Source organism: Bufo gargarizans, chromosome 8 (genome assembly GCF_014858855.1).
Source record: "Bufo gargarizans isolate SCDJY-AF-19 chromosome 8, ASM1485885v1, whole genome shotgun sequence".
Lineage (NCBI taxonomy): Eukaryota > Metazoa > Chordata > Amphibia > Anura > Bufonidae > Bufo > Bufo gargarizans.
The window spans coordinates 34,355,195-34,374,978 of NC_058087.1; the positions used below are offsets into that span (position 1 = coordinate 34,355,195).

The window sequence follows — 19,784 nt, forward strand, 5'->3', positions numbered from 1 at the left end:
TTCTGCATTTCATCTGACTGTTTATTTTCCTCAGTGATTACAGTGGAGAAAAAAATATTTAATAGTTTTGTTTTATCCTCATCGCTCTCTGCAACTCCCCCCTCATTACTTTGTAGAGGGCCGACACCTTCAGATTTATACTTTTTACCATTTATATAATTAAAGAACATTTTAGGGTTAGTATTACTCTCTTTGGAAATTAATCTCTCGGTCTTTAGTTTGGCTGCTTCTATTTGTTTTTTACATATTCAATTATTTTCCTTATAGTTTTTCAGTGCTTCCTCGCTACCCTCCTGTTTTAATGATTTTTTTTAAATGCTTTCTTTTTGTCATTTATTGCCTTCTTTACAGTTCTATTTATCCACATTGTTTTTTCCTTAACCTTTTATTCCCATACGGTATGTACCTCTCACAATTAGATTTTAGGATGCTTTTAAAAATATCCCATTTTGTGGCTGTATTTTTTATTTTTGAGGACTTTGTCCCAGTTAGTTAGACCTATGGTCTCTCTTAGTTGGCTAAATTGAGCTTTTTTGACGTTTTGTTATTTTTGTTCCTCCCTTAAGAAACACTCTAAAAAAAAAAAAAAAAAAAAGGGGCCCCTGGAGAGGTATCCCTGGTCCCAAAAATCTAGAGTATTTGTGCACCCCGATGGGAGACTTTCAAGCAAGTCTTGTGTTGCCACCATTAGATAGATATGTTCTCTTTTACCAGAACGCGTTGTGTCATCTTCTGATTAATATGTGCTTACCATTGTAACCTGTGATTAACTGATGATTTTCCTAATTTTGTTTTTCTTTTAGACAATGATGAGTACAGGCCTCCTGTGTGGAAATCTTACTGTAAGTATGCTTCAGTATGGTGAACTCCAGCTATCAGATATTCTGCCCCAGGGAAGAACACATTGACACACGCTGGAAAGCAAACGAGGTCTGACGCGTCGGCTGCTACATGTGTTGGAGCAGCTGCCATTGTGATCTAATCAGAGGCAAACAGGAAATCTTTGTAAAGGCTACAAGAATAAGGAGAAAACCGACAAAATGATCAGATGTAGATGCAGTTAAAGGCGTGTTCCTATTTCAAAAAGAGGAAGGAAAGTGACTTAAAGAAAACCTATACCCATCGCTCCTGATATGTCTGTTTTAGTAACTATCGTACGTGCAACAATGTAATAATTTTGTTTATCTATTCTTATGAGTTTATGATGTGCCCTTCCTTTATTATTCCTTCTAGAAATTATCAATGAATTACTAGCAGTTTGCAATGCAGGTCCAGTTGTATGTTACCAGTTGGGGTGTGTGTCGCCGCACAGCTTTACACTATCCAATCAGTGCTGCTAGTGTCAGGCTGTGCAGGGACACCCCCAAACTGATAACGCCCATCTGGACCTTCATTTTAGACTGTTAGCATTTCATTCATAACTTCTAGAATGAAAAATAAAAGAATGGCACAACACATAAGAATATATGTTTCAGAATTGTTATTACATGGGGAATGCAAGTAGTTACCAAAACCGGTGCGTCAGAAGAGGTTTTAGGCCCTCTTTAACCCCTTCATGACTTGCGCAAGACATGTACAGTGCAAAATGGGACTTAAAAGATGGTGCCGGCTGAGGAGCTGAGCGATCGTTGTAGTCACTGGGTGCTTGCTGTTTTGCACAGCAGACACCTGGGTGCAGAGTCTGTGATGGGCGATAACTCCATTTAATTGCTATTGCAGCCTTGGGTCTTCTGAAGGCTCAGAGACCTGCCATAGCGAAGTTCCCATCAGGCCATGCCTGTGGCAGGGCTTGATAGGAGCGCAGTTAAAGGGAACCTGTCACCAGGATTTTGTGTATAGAGCTGAGGACATGGGCTGCTAGATGGCGTCTAGCACATCTGCAATACCCAGTCCCCATAGCTCTGTGTGCTTTTATTGTGTAAAAAAAAAACGATTTGATACATATGCAAATTAACATAAGAGTCATGTCTTACTTGTGTGACCAGAGAAGAGTCATATTTTCAAGCTCTGGCTCATCTCATGTTAATTTGCAATCTATCAAATCGGTTTTTATACACAATAAAAGCACACAGAGCTGTGGGGACTGGGTATTGCGGATGTGCCAGCGGCCATGTAGCAACCCATGTCCTCAGCTCTATACCCAAAATGCCGGTGACAGGTTCCTTTTAATCTCCTATAGGCTGCAATGTTAAATCGATCAGACGATCACATGTTAAATTCCCCTACGGGGACTCAAAGTAAGTGTTAAAAAAAAAAAGTTAAATATATAAAAAAGATAAACATCAACTGCTTTCCCAATATAAAATTAAACAATAACAAATATAAAGATCATTAGCATCGCCATGTCCCAAAATGGCCAAGCTATAAATATTAAAATATTTATCCCGTACTGTGAACGGCGTTACAAAAAAAATCTAAACGGACGATTCACATACTCCAAAATGGTATCAATAAAAACAACAAATTGCTCCACAAAAAAATTGTCCTCACATACACATATACCGTAAATAAAAAAAAAAGCTATTGGGGTCACAATATAAAAAAAAACACAAGAAAAATTATAAAAATTTGGTATCGCTGTAATCATATTGAGCTAGAGAATGACTTTAACAGGTCAGTTTCACCACATAGGGAACACTGTAAAAAACGAAACCCATAAAACTATGATGGAATAGCTTTTTTTTCCCACCCTATTTGGATTTTTGTTGTATGCATTATGAAATGGTTCCGTTAGAAAGTACAAATTATCGGGCAAAAACATACAGCTATGTGAACGGAAAAATAAAAAAAAGCTATGGCTCCAGGAAGGCAGGGAGTAAAAAATGAAGACAAAAAAATTGGAAAATTGCTATGTTTTTTAGGGGTTAGAGGGGAGATCTGGTTGTAAGACGTTATCCCCAGGATAGAGATTACTATCAGATTTGTGGTGGTCTGAATGCTGATCGTGAAAAGGGGGCCCAGTACCTTGTGTGAACGGAGAACTGAGTTTTAAAGGGAACCTGTCACCGGGATTTTGGGTATAGAGCTGAGGACATGGGTTGCTAGATGACCGCTAGCACATCCGCAATACCCAGTCCCCATAGCTCTGTGTGCTTTTATTGTGTAATAAAACCGATTTGATACATATGCAAATTACCCCGAGATGAGTCAGAGCTTGAAAATATGACTCTTCTCTGGTCACACAAGTAAGATAGGACCCTTTTATGTTAATTGGCATAAAAGGCGGGAAGTACAAAAATGCATAATACTTATTGAACTTGTCTGCAAATGAAATTTAAAGTGTAATTTATATGTTTAGGGTAAAACAATGAACATTTAGATACGCTCAGTGAGGGTAGCATAGTACAGATGACCGGATCCCTTTAAGTGCACAGAGAATGCTGCGCTTTAGGGAAGTAAAAGTATAATAAAATTACAAAATTGATTAATAAAGTATATTAGAAATTAGTTTTATTAGGGCATTAGGGACAACATATTAAAAGTTCATATAAAGGTTTAGTTAATCTCTAAATATCTTTTTTTTATTTTTTTTTTTTAAAGTTTATTGGGAAAATTACAAAACATTAACAGCAAAATTTTTTACAACCCCTCAATTATTAATGACCCAACCAAATGTAGATAAATATAAATATAGTTAGTTCATCTTTTAGTTGCATTTATAAAAAACCCTCCCCTCCCTCCCCCCTAGTCTGTGGTGCGTCAAGGTAGGACCCCCATAAACAAACCAACATGACCTCAGTTAGTCAATCTTCCAGCCACCCCATATCCTATTCCACTGGTCCTCAACTTCCCTCCGTTTATATATGATTTTCTCGTAATTTTTTACCTTATCAGTTAAATTTATCCATATATTTATGTCTGGAGTGGATCGGGCAAACCAGGTCCGACTAATCAGAACTCTAGCCACCATCAATATTCTGCTCAGAAAGATCTTTTGATACTTGTGATTTTTTAATTTGGAAAAGTCGTTAAGCACGAATACATGAGGTTCAAAAGGAATTCGAATTTTTAGTTTATGGATAATACAATTATTAATACTATTCCAGTATTTTACAAGTTCTGGACAAGTCCAAACCATGTGGAGGAAGTCTGCTCCTACAATATCACATTTGGGGCAGTTAGATGTGGCTCTCAACCCGCATTTATTCATCCATAGGGGAGTAATGTATAGTCTATGGGAAATGTAAAATTGTATTAGGACATGGTTAAAGTTCTGGGATACTGAAGTCAGATTCCCAAAAATATTCTCCCACCCTTCTACTCGCAAGTGCGGGCAGTCCGCTTCCCATGCTTTTTGTCCTGGTGATTGTGTATCGCTAAACCGTGCCTTAATTAATAACTTATATATATTGGAAATCTTTATTCTAGAAGGTGTACCCCCTACCCAATCATTCAAAAAAGATAAATTATCTATTTCCAGCAGACGTTTATCGTCCAAACTGGATAGTACAGATCGCAATTGAAAATACCTAAACCATGAGAGATTTCTTATATTATGTGTCATTTCTCTAAAGGATTTAATTTCTCTATCTTTAACTACCTGTGAAATATATAATATTTTATTCTTCTGCCAAAAAGTGTCAGCTGCAATATCATCTAACCTATGTAAATAGAAATTATGCCAAAGAGGCGTAAATGTGAGTGAACCCCTAACCTTCAACCATGTCCTAGTTATACCCCACACTTTCAGAAGTAGATTTATAGTCTCTTTATAGCCTTGCTCATAGCTCTTCAAAAGCCCGGATTCCAACAAGGTAAAAATATTGTTATGAGCGTGGCTAGTTACCAGCTTCCCCAGGAGTGCACTGTCCTCTGATTCATAGCACCTCAATAGCTGGGCTGCAATAAAATACCCTTTAAAGTAGGGGAGATTTAAACCCCCGCACTCCACTGATTTATACAAGTATTCCAGCTTAATTCGCACTCGCTTTCTTCCCCATATTAAATCATTAATTATTCTTTCCATGAGTTTAAAATGTTTGTCTTGTATCCAAATAGGTGTATTCCTGAGCACGTAAAGAAATTGTGGTAATATCACCATTTTAACTAGTGAAACTCGATCAGCTCTGGATAGGGGAAGTTTCAGCCAGATTCCTATTTTAGCTCTGATCTTTACCATTATGGGGATCAGATTGAGTTGTACAAAATTTTCAACCCGAGGCGATATAGTCAAACCCAAGTATTGAATAGTATCAACAATATCCAACTGTGTAGCAGGAACCTCCTTTTGTGGCAGGGGATCTATTGGGAGCAGACTAGTTTTTGCCCAGTTTATTCGGAGACCAGATACCTCACCAAATGCGTTAACCATTTGAATAATCCTAGGAAGAATGATTTCCGTATGATCTATAAAAAACAGGATGTCATCTGCATATAGTGAGATGCGGTCCTGTGTTCCTAGGGTACCAAATCCTTTAATCTGGTCATCCTGCCTAATGGCCAACGCAAGGGGCTCGATATAAATATCGAATAACAGGGGAGATAATGGGCAACCCTGTCGGGTGCCTCTGTTTAGATCAATACTACTACTCAGAATTCCATTGAGACTCAGTTTTGCCCTTGGGGATCTATACAACAGCCTAAGAGTACGTATAAATTTTTCCCCAAAGCCCATCTTAGCAAGAACCTTCCAGAGGAAGCGCCACTCCACCCTGTCAAAGGCCTTAGAAGCATCCAATGACAGGATGGAGCGGGCAGTCCCCCCCGGGGCCTGGATATTAGAGAAGAGTCGGTGTAAATTATGGTGTGTACCCTTGTTTTGTATAAAGCCACTCTGATCAGGATGCACAATGGAGGAAATGACCCTGGAGAGCCTTGTGGCCAGGACCCTCGCAAGAAGCTTTACATCTGCATTAAGCAGTGAAATTGGTCTATAGGATTCTAAATCTAAAGGGTCCTTGCCTTTTTTTGGAATTAATATTATTATGGCCTCCATCATTGAGTCTGGAAGCATCCCCTCCTCTGTTGATTCAGCAAAGACCTCCAATAGTCTGGGAAGAATACAGTCCTCATATTTACTATAGAATTCATATGGAAGCCCGTCTGAGCCAGGGGTGGAGTTAGTTGAGCATAATTTAATAGCTCCCTCAAGTTCCTGAATTGAGACCTCCATTTCTAGTGCTTTCCTTTGCATCTCGGTAATTGTTGGAAACTTGATCCTATCTAAATAAAGATCTATCTTATCATCTGTAATGTTGGAGTCAGCTTTATACAAATCAACAAAGTAGTCAAGAAAAGCCTTCTCCACCAGGCCCTGTGAAGTGACTATCCTACCATCACTCAATCGAACCTTATCTATATGTTTTTTAGGTTGTTGATTGGAGATTACTCTAGCGAGGAGTTTACCAGGTCGCCCTGACTCTGTAAAGTATTTTTGCCCCTTAAAAAAAAGGTTCTGTTGGGCCTTATCCAATAAAAACTTAGCATATATTTGTGTAGCTCTTTGCATATTTTCCCTATTCTTCTCCGTCTTATGCATCTGGAAGGATTCTGTCGCCAACACTACGTGTTCTTCTAGATTTTTCTGTTTTTTTCCATATTCCTTTCTAAGGTACGTGATATTACTAACCATCAATCCCCTCATATACGCCTTATAGGTGTCCCATACTACTTGAATTTTTGTTGAGCCATAATTAATATCCCAGAATCGGCCTATGTCATTTCGAATTGCTTCATGCGTCTTTATAACTGATAACCAATAGGGATTTAATCTAAAGAGAGATTTTGGTATATATCTTTCCTGAGATAGACATAGTTCAATTAGTATCGGAGAGTGATCTGATATTGACCTTGTTTCATATTTCATTCGCTTTATAAGTTTCACATATTTACTGTTAATCAATACAAGATCTATTCTGGACAATGATTTACCTGCTTTGCTAGAGCATGAAAAAGCCCTTTTCCCCTGTCTCAGGTGTTCCCAAGCATCCTCAAATCCAATCTCCATGCAGAACCGTGCCAGGGGGGACCCCCGGAGCGGACTATCACTCCTAGCTCTCGTAGAAACCCTGTCACAAAGAGGATCGAAATATCTAAATACTCTAAATATCTAAATACTTCTGACAGTCTTTGCTTTCCATGGTGGACTTAATTTAAAAATCACGGCCTTAATAGGAAACATAATTTTTGGGGAATCTATAATGAGATCTGACTATAAATCAGGAATTCAATAATTGAATAGATTCTTCTGTTATAAGCGTAGATGTGATGATTACGATGGCGTCCTATTGTCATGATAATGTGCGCTGCCAGGAGTTCCATGGAATAATGTGAGGAGACAGAAGTATAATACCAGGAGCACTAGAGCCTGTAAGAGACAACACCCTTCCTGGCTCGTAACACTGCGAGGGTGACGGGTGGCACAGAATGTCACAAGATCCATCATCTCTCCTGTAGAGATATCACAGAAGAGGAGCTGGTGATAGTCGGCTGTCCCAGAAACCGATATAACTAATGAGCTGTCAGATAGAAGACCCTTTAACCCCTTAAAGGCGTTGTCCAGGTTCAGAGCTGAACCCGGATATAACCTCTTCTTAACATTTACTATGTAGGAGTGGAGCATCAGAGTATTTCCTTGCTGTGATGCCCCCCCTTGCCTTGCGCTACATCACGCAGGGCAAGGTCTGTTTGTTTACTGTTGGTGGCGAACTGGGCTTCTCCTCACTATGCTAGGCGAAGACTTCCACCTAGCAGTGAGCCCGGCGACATCACCAGCACAAACAGACGCATCTAAAACAGCCTAGGGCAGCGCTACAGACCGCTCATTTGTGCTGGTGACATCACCGGGCTCACTGCTAGGCAGAAGTCTCCGCCTAGCATAGTGAGGAGAAGCCCAGTACATCACTGGCAGTAAACAAACAGACCTTGCCCTGCGTGATGCAGCGCAAGGAAATGCTCCAATTCTCCACTCATACATGGTTATATCCGGGTTCAGCGCTGAACATCCCCTTTAAGGACTAAGCCTATTTTCATTTATGCATTCCTCCCCACATGCCAATTGCCATAGCTTTTGTATTTTCTCGCCCAGTTTCCTTGGGGGACACAGAAGACCTTGGGTATAGCTCATCTCCATAGGAGGCGTGACACTAAGTGAAAACTGTTAAGCCCCTCCTCCACAGCTATACCCTCAGCCTGGAGAGAGAGGCTGCCAGTGCTTAGTGTCCAAGGAGGCAAGACACTCCCTGCTACTGCAGGGCTGTTTTCTCCTTTGTTGTTTTTAAAATTTTTTGATTTTTACTTTTTTATTTTCTTTTGTTCCAGAATACGGGACAACAGAGACGCACTAGACCTCTCTGTTTCTCCCGGGGTTGAGCTGCGCCAGTGCCGGCATCCGCACTGCTGCCTCCCCCACAGAAGGCAAGGTGGACCAGGGCAGCCCAGCTCCCCTGCATCCCGCCAGCGTAAGGGTCGCCCGCACGCCAAGTCCCTCTTCCAGCGTCCTGCCACTACGGTGGCAGTAGCTGAAGGGGCGACCCTGCTGGAACGGACCGAGGGTGAAGACGGCTGTGGTGAGAGAGTGGCTTCTCCAGCCCTACGACCCCCTCCCCCCCACCCCGGTCTCCTGCTTGACTGACCCCCATACTGGTCTGGCCATCCTAGTTTGTTTTATTAGTTCCCTCTCCTCCCCTCCACTATAGGTGCATCCACTGAGGGGTTATGCTGGCGTCCCTATCATGCCGCCCAGGGAGCTGCCTCTCTCCTTGCAGGGTCCCCCATCCCCCCCTATCGCCTTACCGGTGCGCAGGCATCCCTCCTTGAGACGGCTCAGGGCCAGGGCCCTCTCCTGACTGCTGCGGCGTAGGGCCCTTGTTTCCGGTCCGCGGGGTGGGCTCCCGCGGCCGGCATGACTGCGGTGTTCAGCGGACCCCGGCCGACCGCAGGTGCTCTCAGAGAGGCTGTCTTCCGGTCGGTCGGGCGCCGCAGAAAGGTTCTGTCCCGGGCTCCTTCTCCGGGCCCCCTGATTCTCCGGCCCGCGGGGTGGGCTCCCGCGGCCGGTATTATGCATGCGCCGCTTCGCTCCCTCCAGATCCCGGCCGGTACCTCCAAGCACCGCAAACTTTAGGCCCCGGCTTCGCGGCCTACTAGGCCGCAATATTCCGGCCTCGATTGGAGGGGGCGGGCATTCGCAGGCGCGAATTCTTCCCGCCGGAGGTCCCCCCGCCCCCAGGGGATCGCTGCACCGCCCTCAGGTCCGATCTGTATTAACCTCTTGGACGCTGACGGCTGCAATCTGGAGGAGACCCTAGGATGGCTAGCCTCTCAGTGAGGCTGTGCTCTTATATGGTGGCCCCTTCCTGCCTAAAAGAGGCTGTGTTTTACAATAATAAATAGAAAAAAAAAATATATATATATAATAATACTAATAATGAAGTGTGAATATATATCATATATATGAAATATCTGTATTTTATGTTGGCTGCGCAGGATACTGCAGCCTGACCTTAGAGCGCTGGCCGTATGCCTGCCCCTATTCTATAGGTGGCATGTTGCGCTCCGTGGCACTGGCCAGGTATACATGTTTCCCTTTCTAGGCGGACCCTTGCCCTCTCCTGGGGTACGGCGCTGGCCAGGTGCAGGCCGCCTTTTTCTATAGGCAGAATTAGTCGCCCTCTCCAGTCGCGGTGCTGGCCATGTGCATGACCCCCCATTATAGGCGGCATACTGCACTCTCTCTGGCTGCGGGCTGGCCTTGTGCATGACCCCCTTTCTGTAGGCGGAATACTGCCCTTTTACCGCATACGATGCTGACCATGTGCACAACCCCCTTCCATAGGCGGAACGCTGCACTCTCGCTGGCTTTGCTACGGCCATATGCCTGACCCCCTTCCATAGGCGGAACGCTGCACTCTCGCTGGATTCGCTACGGCCATATGCATGACCTCCTTCCATAGGCGGAACGCTGCACTCTCGCTGGGTTCGCTACGGCCATATGCATGACCTCCTTCCATAGGCGGAACGCTGCACTCTCGCTGGGTTCGCTACGGCCTTATGCATGACCTCCTTCCATAGGCGGAATGCTGCACTCTCGCTGGGTTCGCTACGGCCTTATGCATGACCTCCTTCCATAGGTGGAATGTTGCACTCTCTCTGGCTTCGCTGCTGGTCATACGCAAGACCTCCGTCCAAAGGAGGACTGCTGCGCTCTCTCTCTCTGGATTCGCTGCCGGCCATATGCATGACCTCCGTCCATAGGCAGAACGCTGCACTCTCGCTGGATTCGCTGCCGGCCATATGCATGAACCGGCCATGTGCATGACCTCCTTCCATAGGCGGAATGCTGCACTTTCTGGATTCGTTGCCGGCCATACGCATGACCTCCGTCCATAGGCGGAATGCTGCACTCTCTCTGGATTTGCTGCCGGCCATGTGCATGAACTCCTTCCATAGGTGGATTGCTGCACTATCACTGGATTCGCTGCCGGCCATGTGCACGACCCCTTCCTTGGGTGGTGTGCTGCACTCACTGGAATCGCTGCCAGCAATGAGCATGTATCCTTTCCTCAGGCGGCATACGCACAACACCGCTGACTGTGGTTGTTTTCTCGCCAGTGCGTTGCTGGCCATGTGCATGTCCCGCATCCTTGGCGGGGTGCTTGCATTTTTGCTGGATGCGGTGACCCCGCCCCTTTCTGGGTGGAATACTGCTCTTTCGCCGGATGTGTTGCGGGCCATACACGGCCCTCCTCATCCATGGGCGAAAATTTGCACCCTCACGTGACCCATGGCTGTCCGTGATATGCTGTGCGGGATTCTTGCATGTTCTCCTTCATTGTGGAGTAGTTGCACTCTCACAGTATTCGGTGTTAGGTGGGTTATTGCGCACTCGCTTAATGGTTGGATAACCCCGTGCATGTCCCCCTTTCACTGGGCGGACCTCTTGCATTCCCGCTGGGTACTGTGCGGCCATGTGATTGGTCACCTTCTGGGCAGACTATGGTATGTTCTACTTCTCTGAAGTTGTTACTGGCCTTGGGCATCCCCCCTTTGGGACGGGCCTTTGCATTCTTACCAGCTGCAGTGTTGCCAGATACGTTTCCCCCTTTTCTGGGGGGCCTGCCTGCGTTTCCATCGCATGCCATACTGATGTCTTGTGCATAACTTCCTTTCAGGTTGCACTTTGCACTTCCGTTGATACTGTTGGACTCTGTGGCTGATCCCCTTCACTGGGTGACTATTTTTTTGCAGTGAGCGGTATTTCTGGTGCGCTCTGTCCGTTGTTTGGGCCGTGTATGCCTTCTCCTCCCATAGGTGGGTTGGCCTTCTCAGTGCTTGCGGGGCTGCTCGTACGTATGCCTCACTTCCTCCTGCGACATTCCCTTTTTTTCTCTTGGGATGTGGTGCTTGTCACGGGCCTTGCGCTCTTCTCTAAAGAGATCATTCTGTCCACCTGTATAACCCTTGGGTGCTGTCATACAAGCATTAAAGAATGCCATTGTATTCAAAGGTGTATTCTTTAGATATGAGTAGATGGGCTCTACTGCTCTCTACTTCGCCGAGCTGGGTGGTGCTCGTTCTCTGGTTTGGCCTGTATATTGTGGTCCCGTTGGTCGGCATCCACCATGTCCGTTGGCCTTTCCACCTGGGGAGTGTTCGTGGTTCTTTGATAGGTGCCCTTTCGTTCTCCCGTGCACTCGCTTCCCGGCGCAAGTGGTCACTGGGTCGAGAGTGCCGTTTGCAGTGCCACTCGATTTCGGCGTTGGCTCTGGCGGGGCTGCTGTTCCCTCGCCTGCTACTGTTTCCTCCTCTTCGGGTGTCGTGCAGTATGAGTCTTTTCTTTTGGCGCCCCCTCTGCGCTTCAGGCTGGTCCGCTACCGGGTTCGGGCCGCTTTTCTCGGGATGGTCACCCAGCTTCTCTTGGGTGCTCGCTTACCCAGGTCCGTAGGACCTCCACCTTGGGTTCTTCAGGGTACTCGCCTTCTGCGTGGCAGTGAACCGGGCGTCTCAGTGAGCGGGGTTCTGCCTTTGAGCTGTCCTATGGCTTCCCTGTTGCCCACTCCTCCTTTCGGTTGGAGGGTGTTATGCCGGCCTCTGTCTCGACTGCCTTTTCTCGCCGGCTCTGCTTGGCTCCCGTTCGGCTCGGCTCCCTCCGGTGTGGCTTTTGCCCCGGCCGCGCTTCAGTGGCGGTTCCTTTACTGCCCTCCCCTCTGGGGAGAGCTTGGTTGTTCATGTGGATGGTTCTGATGTTCCTCTTGGCCTCGTACTGTCTCCCTTGTTCACTCTGGCTGTAACTTGGGAGGAACCCCCATTCGGTCGAGATTGTCATTAGATCTCCCACACCGGGACTGTAGGACGTCTTCCTGTGGTGGCTACATCGACATGGACTTTAGCCTGTCTTGTTCTGGCGGTTGCTGGGCGGACCCTTCGGTTCCTTTCCGTCTGTCCTTCTGCTCCCCCACTCCGGGTGGTTACAGGACAACGTTGCTCGGGGGCCGACGGGACCAGTTTTTGCCGACCGTTCTGCCCGTGTTACGGGTCTGCGCCTGTTCGCATTGGGTTTTCACCCGCTTGCCCAGGCGACTCTTGCGGGCTCGCTAGTGTTCGCTCCTAATGGTTCTGTCTTTCTCCAGTCCGACCTAGATCTGGGACTGGGACTCTGTTGCTTGAAGTGTCAAGTGTCAGCGCTGTCCTTCCCCTTTCAGCGTTCCCCGGCCCTCTGGGCCTGTCAGGACCCTCTTCCATGGAGCGGCTTTGGGGTTCCCTTGTACTGCCCCTGGGTACCGCCCTGGGCATTGCATTCTGGGCTCTTGGCACTCCAATCTTTCCCTTGGAGCCGTTACAGAAGTTCTCTCTACTCCTTCTGTCCTGTACGGTTATGTTTCCGTAGCCGTCGTGTCTCTGGCGGGTGCCTGGGTGGCGGCCCTTCTTGTTCCGGGCCTTCTCTTTCCTCAGGACAGGGCTGTTCTCCATCCCGTCTCTTCCTTCCTTCTGAAGGTGGTGTTTGTCTTTCATTTTGACGAGGCTTTCGTCCTCCCCTTCCCACCCCCGGGAACGGACACTTCTTCCGATTTGGGAGTTGTTTGGGCCTTGCGGTTTTTACTTGGAGATCTCCGGCTCTTGTCGACGTTAGGTCACTTGGTTTTCTAGGAGGTCCGCGCAACGGGTTGGTGGCCTCCGGGGTGGCTTTCCTCCGCTTTCCTCTGCTTTCTCACTGTGGTTATTGCTGTGGTTACCGCACCAAGGGCAGGGTTCTGCTTTTGGTGTCTCCGTTCATTTCACCAGAGTTGTCGGTGCCTCCTGGGCCGGAGGCATTTGGCTTCGGCCATGCGTCTGTGCGAGGCGGTCACTGGTCTGCCTTACAGCGTTCTACAGGGTGCATACTCTGGCTTCGGCAGGTGCTGCCTTGGGCCGCCTGGTCTGCGGGCGGCGGTTTCTTGATGCCTTCGGGTGCTTCGCCTTGGTGCTGTGGTCCCTCCCCCTTTTGGACTGCTTTTGAACGTCCCAAGGTCTTCTTTGTCCCCCAAGGAAACTGGGCGAGAAAATGAGATTTTTGTATAACTTACCAGTAAAATCTCTTTCTCGCTCTTTCCTTGGGGGACCAGCACCCACCCATTCTTTGTTTTTCTCTACACGGTTTCCGAGTTGTTTTACCCGTTGGGTAGTTGGCTTGTTGGTTCCACTTTTGGACTTTGCCTTTTTTCACTACTTGGACACGCAACTGGCAGCCTCTCTCTCCAGGCTGAGGGTATAGCTGTGGAGGAGGGGCTTAACAGTTTTGACTTAGTGTCACGCCTCCTATGGAGATGAGCTATACCCAAGGTCTTCTGTGTCCCCCAAGGAAAGAGCGAGAAAGAGATTTTACTGGTAAGTTATACAAAAATCTTGTTTTTCCGTTCACATGGCCATATGAGGGCTTATTTTTTGCTGGACAAGGTGCATTTTTTAATGGCACCATTTAAAGGGGTTCTCCGGGCTTTTTCTATTGATGACCTATCCTCAGAATAGCAATAACAATATTCAGAGCAGCACTCAATACCGTAGAGACACAAACTGAAATCCATCACGACCTCAGATCCACTTTGGTTCCTCGATCAATGAAGAAAAGTAAATTGACGGCAGCATCTCCAGAAGTGAAATTTATTCAGTGGGTCCATGAAAAACATGTGCAAAAATCGCCAATAATGTGCAACGTTTCGGCTAACAAGTAGCCTTCATCAAGCATACTTAGAGTGCATTAAGACAATACATATGCCATACATGGCACCGCCTCTAAGCGGCTTCAACCAATAGTGATCCACCGTTATTCAGACAAACACCTGTTCATTGAAATTCACCAATACAGTGTATTATTCCCGTGTCCGTCACATCAATTACCCAATTAAAAAGACCACAGTTCATTACCTGAAAGTTGGAGGTTGCTTGCGGAACACCTGCACCATGCATATCCACACTAGCGTCTCCTCCATTAAAATGCGCATGCCCGAGATTTCCTCCTATCCACACAGGGATACGTAATGGTCACATGTCCCATTCGTGGTCACCTGACCGAACGCGTCATCCAAACCCAATCACCTGACTGGACATGTGTCCTGACAACGTAATCCCTCACCACCCACATGGCTGCCGAGTACATCTTCATCACTATAGAAACCAGGTCAATCAACACCCATGTGACCGCGCGGTGCATCTCCATTGCTATAGAAACCAACCACATACATTGACAAGGGATCTATACCGGGATCTACCAGGATCGTCGGTAGATCAAACCTTGTTCAGTCATTCCTTGTACTCCGAAGGCATATGTCGAGCGGTCCAGGGGTACATGTTACATGTAATGTAAGAATTCACATCGCTATAGCCGATTAACCCATGCATGACAGGCATTCCGAAAGCCTCCTTCCCCATCTAAAAAAGGAAAAAATATATACAATAGAATTAAAAACAACTCTATTATACTGAATTGGCTATCTATCCTCAGAATAGGTCATCAATATCAGATCGGTGGGGGTCCGACACCCAGCACCCTGCCTATCCACTTTATGGGGAGACGGCGTCTGAAGTGCGCACGTGCCGTCTCCCTTCTCTCTTCCTGTCTGCTACTGTCCCATAGACATACTGCAGCGAGCAGGCATGTGCACACTGAAACAACTGATCGGCAGGGGTGTCGGACCCCCGCCGATCTGATATTGATGACCTATCCTGAGGATAGGTCATCGGTATTAAAAGCCCGGAGAACCTCTTTAATGTACCATGTCTTGTAATGGAAAATGGGGAAAAAATCTTTGGTGTAAAATTGGAAGAAAAAAACACAATTCCACCAAAGTTTTTTGGGGGGTTTTGACACTACGGCGTTCAATGTGTGCTAAAAATGACATCCTTATTCTGCGGCTAAATATGATTACGGCAAAACCAAATTTGTTTAAAAAATGAAAAACCTTTTTATAAACAATTTCTGATTTTATTGTACACGGGGGAGGTGTTATCAGCAATTGACAGCTTTCTTTGTGTACACACAAAAGCGCCTATTAGGCTGCACGATAATCGGACAAATTATCGGGAACCAGCTTTCATAATAACTGATGGATAGAACATCTGGCAGTGTAATACCAGCATTACACAGAGAATGCTATCAATCACTAATAACACCTCCCCCGTATACAACTGAAGTCAGAAAAAAGCAGATATAAATGACATGAACAGATTATTTAGAATAAGCGTTTGTACAAGGCTGGAGCATTAATTCCTGATAATCTGCCAGATAATTGGGCTTTCTAAATGCACCTTTACACATGGCATGCTATCAATCACTGATAACACCTTCCCTGTGAACATGAGATATAAATGTAAAAATTACACGTTTTAATGAATCTTTTCTCTTAAAACTATACGTCAATCTGCTCAGCTCCTCCTGCTCTATAACATGCTGCCTGCAGATTACAATGCATTTTGTGGTGACAGGTCCTCTTTTTATTATCAAAACTTTATAATGATGCGATAATATTTTGGATGAACTTGTGGAAATGTTAAGTAATGGATCTCTATTCCATTATTTCTTTCCCAGAAGCTAAATGTAAAACATGATGATGACGATAAAGCCGATGAGCATAAGTAACGCAAATCTCTCCTATGAATCCCTGTAAAATGCAGCATTGCCTTCTAAATGAGGACCTGGCAGCACCCCTGACTTGTCTGTTTTGGTTAATGCTTGAATTCATTATAAAATATTTCCAGAGCAACTTTTTCATGGGCCCCTCCTCTGTTATCCCTCCTGGCAATGTATGAATACATTGACAGCTTGGTGTTACTATTCCACTTGACAGATTCTAGCAGTGGTTGACTTGTAGGGACCCACTTATCGTCTAAAGTAATAGTAACACCCATTTCTGAATTTATTTCTAAATTTCTCTTTAGGAATAACAGAGGAACGGCACAATGTAGGGTTCCAAGATAAAGATACCCCAGAATTATTTCATGGGGAATACAGGTCTTTACTAAGACAGACACGTCAGAGGAGGCGATAGGTCATCTTGGAACAGAAGATATTTTTATTTCATGACTTCACATCACAAGTCCTCATTTGATGATATTGGGAGGGGCTGTGACGGTCATTGGATGTTGCCCCTATAAGTAATTATCCATAAACGTGTACTCAGGTTTATTGCTTGTCATCATTACAAGGTACAGTTCATGTTTTGATTGAGTCTGAGGTTTGGGTATAAAAATGTAAATGACTGTGTTATTCCTCCCTTAGTGTATCAGCTGCAGCAAGAAGCTCCTCACCCCCGAAGAATTACCTGCACACGTGAGGTAGGTACCCAGAATCGTGACCGTCAAGGGAGAGTGGGGACTCCTGATGGCAGTTCTGGCAGTATATAAGCACCTATAATTGTGGTCGGCCCTGGATTATGCATAATAATCACCTTAGGCTGGCCGGAAGCAATATTTTATTATGTATGCAGCAGGATTGCAGGAGCCCAGTTTATGGCACCCCGCCTTGGGATCCGTACATTTTTATCGAAATGTGAGTCTTTTCGGGATTTATTTTTCTAGCCTGCCAGTAGGTGGCAGTATAGGCTAAAATAATTTTCTCTACCATCATGGAACTTTGTGTTTCTTGACAGTAATACCGTGATCTAAAAGCATGTTTTTGGTCTGTGCACGTTTTTTGTTAATAAAAAAAAAAAGTGAATCTAAATTCCATAAAAAAAAAAAAAATACCACTTTATTAACCAGATAATTACCAGTTCACAAAAGCCTTTAAAATCAAAAGGAGTTTGTGTAAACCAGCAATGACATTCCATTTGGTGGCATTTTAAAGAGCTATTCCCATTTTATAAAGTGATGTTCTATCAGTAGGATGTGAGCTTCCTATGTAAGTATAGCGATGGTGGTGTTTTTATGGTTAGTAATAGCATAATAAACCCAAATATGGACTTTGAAGCTTGACTTGGAGTTACAAGGATTTCTGTGGATGGCCCAGGTATTCCTGCAGGCCGTGTTATCAGAATGAATAGGCCGTACTGGGAACTTGGGGATGCAGTGCTAAATAAGCTCTGACCAGTGGGGGCCACAGAGGTTTGACTGCCACCAGTTATAATAAGGATGGCATGTCATTGAGAATACCCCTTTAAGGTGGCAAAATGCCCCGGATTGTACAGGGTGTATGAATGAGGTTAGTGTTCTTATCCTACTCCTGGTGATTTACAGTGGTATAGTAGTAAATACTTAATCTACACAGATTAAAGGGAACCTGTCACCGGGATTTTGTGTATAGAGCTGAGGATACGGGTTGCTAGATGGCTGCTAGCACATCCGCAATACCCAGTCCCCATAGCTCTGTGTGCTTTTATTGTGTAAAAAAACGATTTGATACATATGCAAAGTAACCTGAGATGAGTCCTGTATGTGAGATCAGTCAGGGACAGGACTCGTCTCAGGTTAATTTGCATATGTATCACAATAAAAGCACACAGAGCTATGGGGACTGGGTATTGCGGATGTGCTAGCGGCCATCTAGCAACCCATGTCCTCATCTCTATACACAAATTCCCGGTGACAGGTTCCCTTTAAGTATTTACTTAATCTAATCTATACAGGAGAGTTATGGGTCAATATCTGAAATTCCCGGTGGTCTATGGTGCCTTACGGGTAGACAACCATTTATTGTAATTCTCTTATATAATTATATTGGATGTCTCAGTCAGGTATGCCTATAATTTTCTTTAATAAATAATGACAGAATTATTATAAATGTCAGGTCTTTTCTCTTTTTTTTCATAAGGAGCTCCATAACCCCCCATCTTCCTTCACTTGCCACTAGGGGGAGCTCACTGCATAGGGATGTTTACAGCTGTCATTGAGCTCAACAATACATTCTTTAGCACTGAGCTCCCTCTAGTGGTGGCAGAGAGAACTATAGCATTTAATACAACTTTTTTTCCCCCTCAGGAGATAACCAGGTACTAGGATTTCCACTCTTGGTGTCCAACATCTATATCATGATTGAAATATGGATTTTATATCCTTAAAGGGGTTCTCCAGGAATTAAGAAAATGAAAATACTTAAATATTACTTTATTATAAATATATTCTCAAATACCTTTCATTATTTATAATGGCTCGTATTGTCTGGGGAGCAATCATCAGGGGAAACAAAATGGCTGTTGTCCCATTAGTTCACACAAATCCTGTCCTGATCACACATGAGGACAAGTTACTTTACAACACTGAGGTAAAGAGCTGCCTCATCCTTCTCCTCTCTACTTGTCAGGGATTATGATCCTGAATACAGATGATAAGAACTTTAGCTGAATCTCTGGGGAATTTAGTTCATGAGGAGACATGAAGTACAGAGAGGACGGACAGGACAGGCTGTGGTAATGGAGACTGTAAACAAGTGCTGCTGCTCATTATCCACACCTCACCCTCCTCTCATGTCTCCTCATCTTCTCCATTCCCATAGAGATTCACCTGTATTCAGAATCATGATTCCTGACAAGCAGAGAGGAGGATGAGGCAGCACTATGGCTCATTGTGGTGAAGTAACTTGTCCTCCTGTGTGATTAGGACAGGTTTTGTGTGTACTGATAGGACGGCGGCCATTTTATTTCTCCTAATGATTGCTCCCTAGACAAAACAAGCCATTCTAAGAAATGAAAGGTGTTTGTGAATATATTTATTATAAAATAAAATGTAAGTATTTTCATTTTTTTTTTTTAATTCCTGGAGAACCCCTTTAAGACAGCTGTGAATGTGCAAATACCCTCCCCATGGATGCAATGTCTTGAATATGCTGAAAGTAGTATACCTAGAAATATTCTCTCACTATTCTCTTATGACACTGAGAGGCGTTTTTTAGACTTATCTCTATTTTAAGGTAAAGTTGTCTGCTCTCATCTCAGTTCTGTGTGGCTGTAATGAATTCACCCATATATCTGGAATATGGCTTTCTATGAGCGAGTTTTGTGATTCACTGTCATTTGCCATACTTGGAATTGTGCAAAACAATTTTTTTTCTCTGTAACCATGAGCTGTCCATTGATTATACTATGTTATAGTTATATACATGGGTATAACCAGTAACTAAGTGGCCCTATAGGAAAACGTTAAAATTTCCTAATGACATATTTATCATTGATTTCATACAGTACAGGGGTAATGCTCACTATGATATCACACAGCATAGAGAGAATGCGCACTGTAATATCACACAATACAGGCATTGTGCACACTGTGATGTCACATAGTACAGGGATAATATCAACTGTGATGTCACATAGTACAGGGATAATATCAACTGTGATGTCACATAGTACAGGAATAATATAAACTGTGATGTCACATAGTAC

The 19,784-nt window shown here is 44.7% G+C and overlaps 1 protein-coding gene across 1 annotated transcript in view; it reads left to right on the forward strand.

Annotated features, from left to right (window-relative positions):
• Nucleotides 1-19,784, forward strand: part of CHN1 (chimerin 1) — a 109,720-nt gene that overhangs the window by 17,179 nt on the left and 72,757 nt on the right. Inside the window, exons 3-4 of the mRNA XM_044303370.1 lie at nucleotides 804-842; nucleotides 16,688-16,743. Of these exons, the coding sequence (XP_044159305.1) occupies nucleotides 804-842; nucleotides 16,688-16,743 (95 nt within the window). The remainder of the gene's footprint in view (nucleotides 1-803; nucleotides 843-16,687; nucleotides 16,744-19,784) is intronic.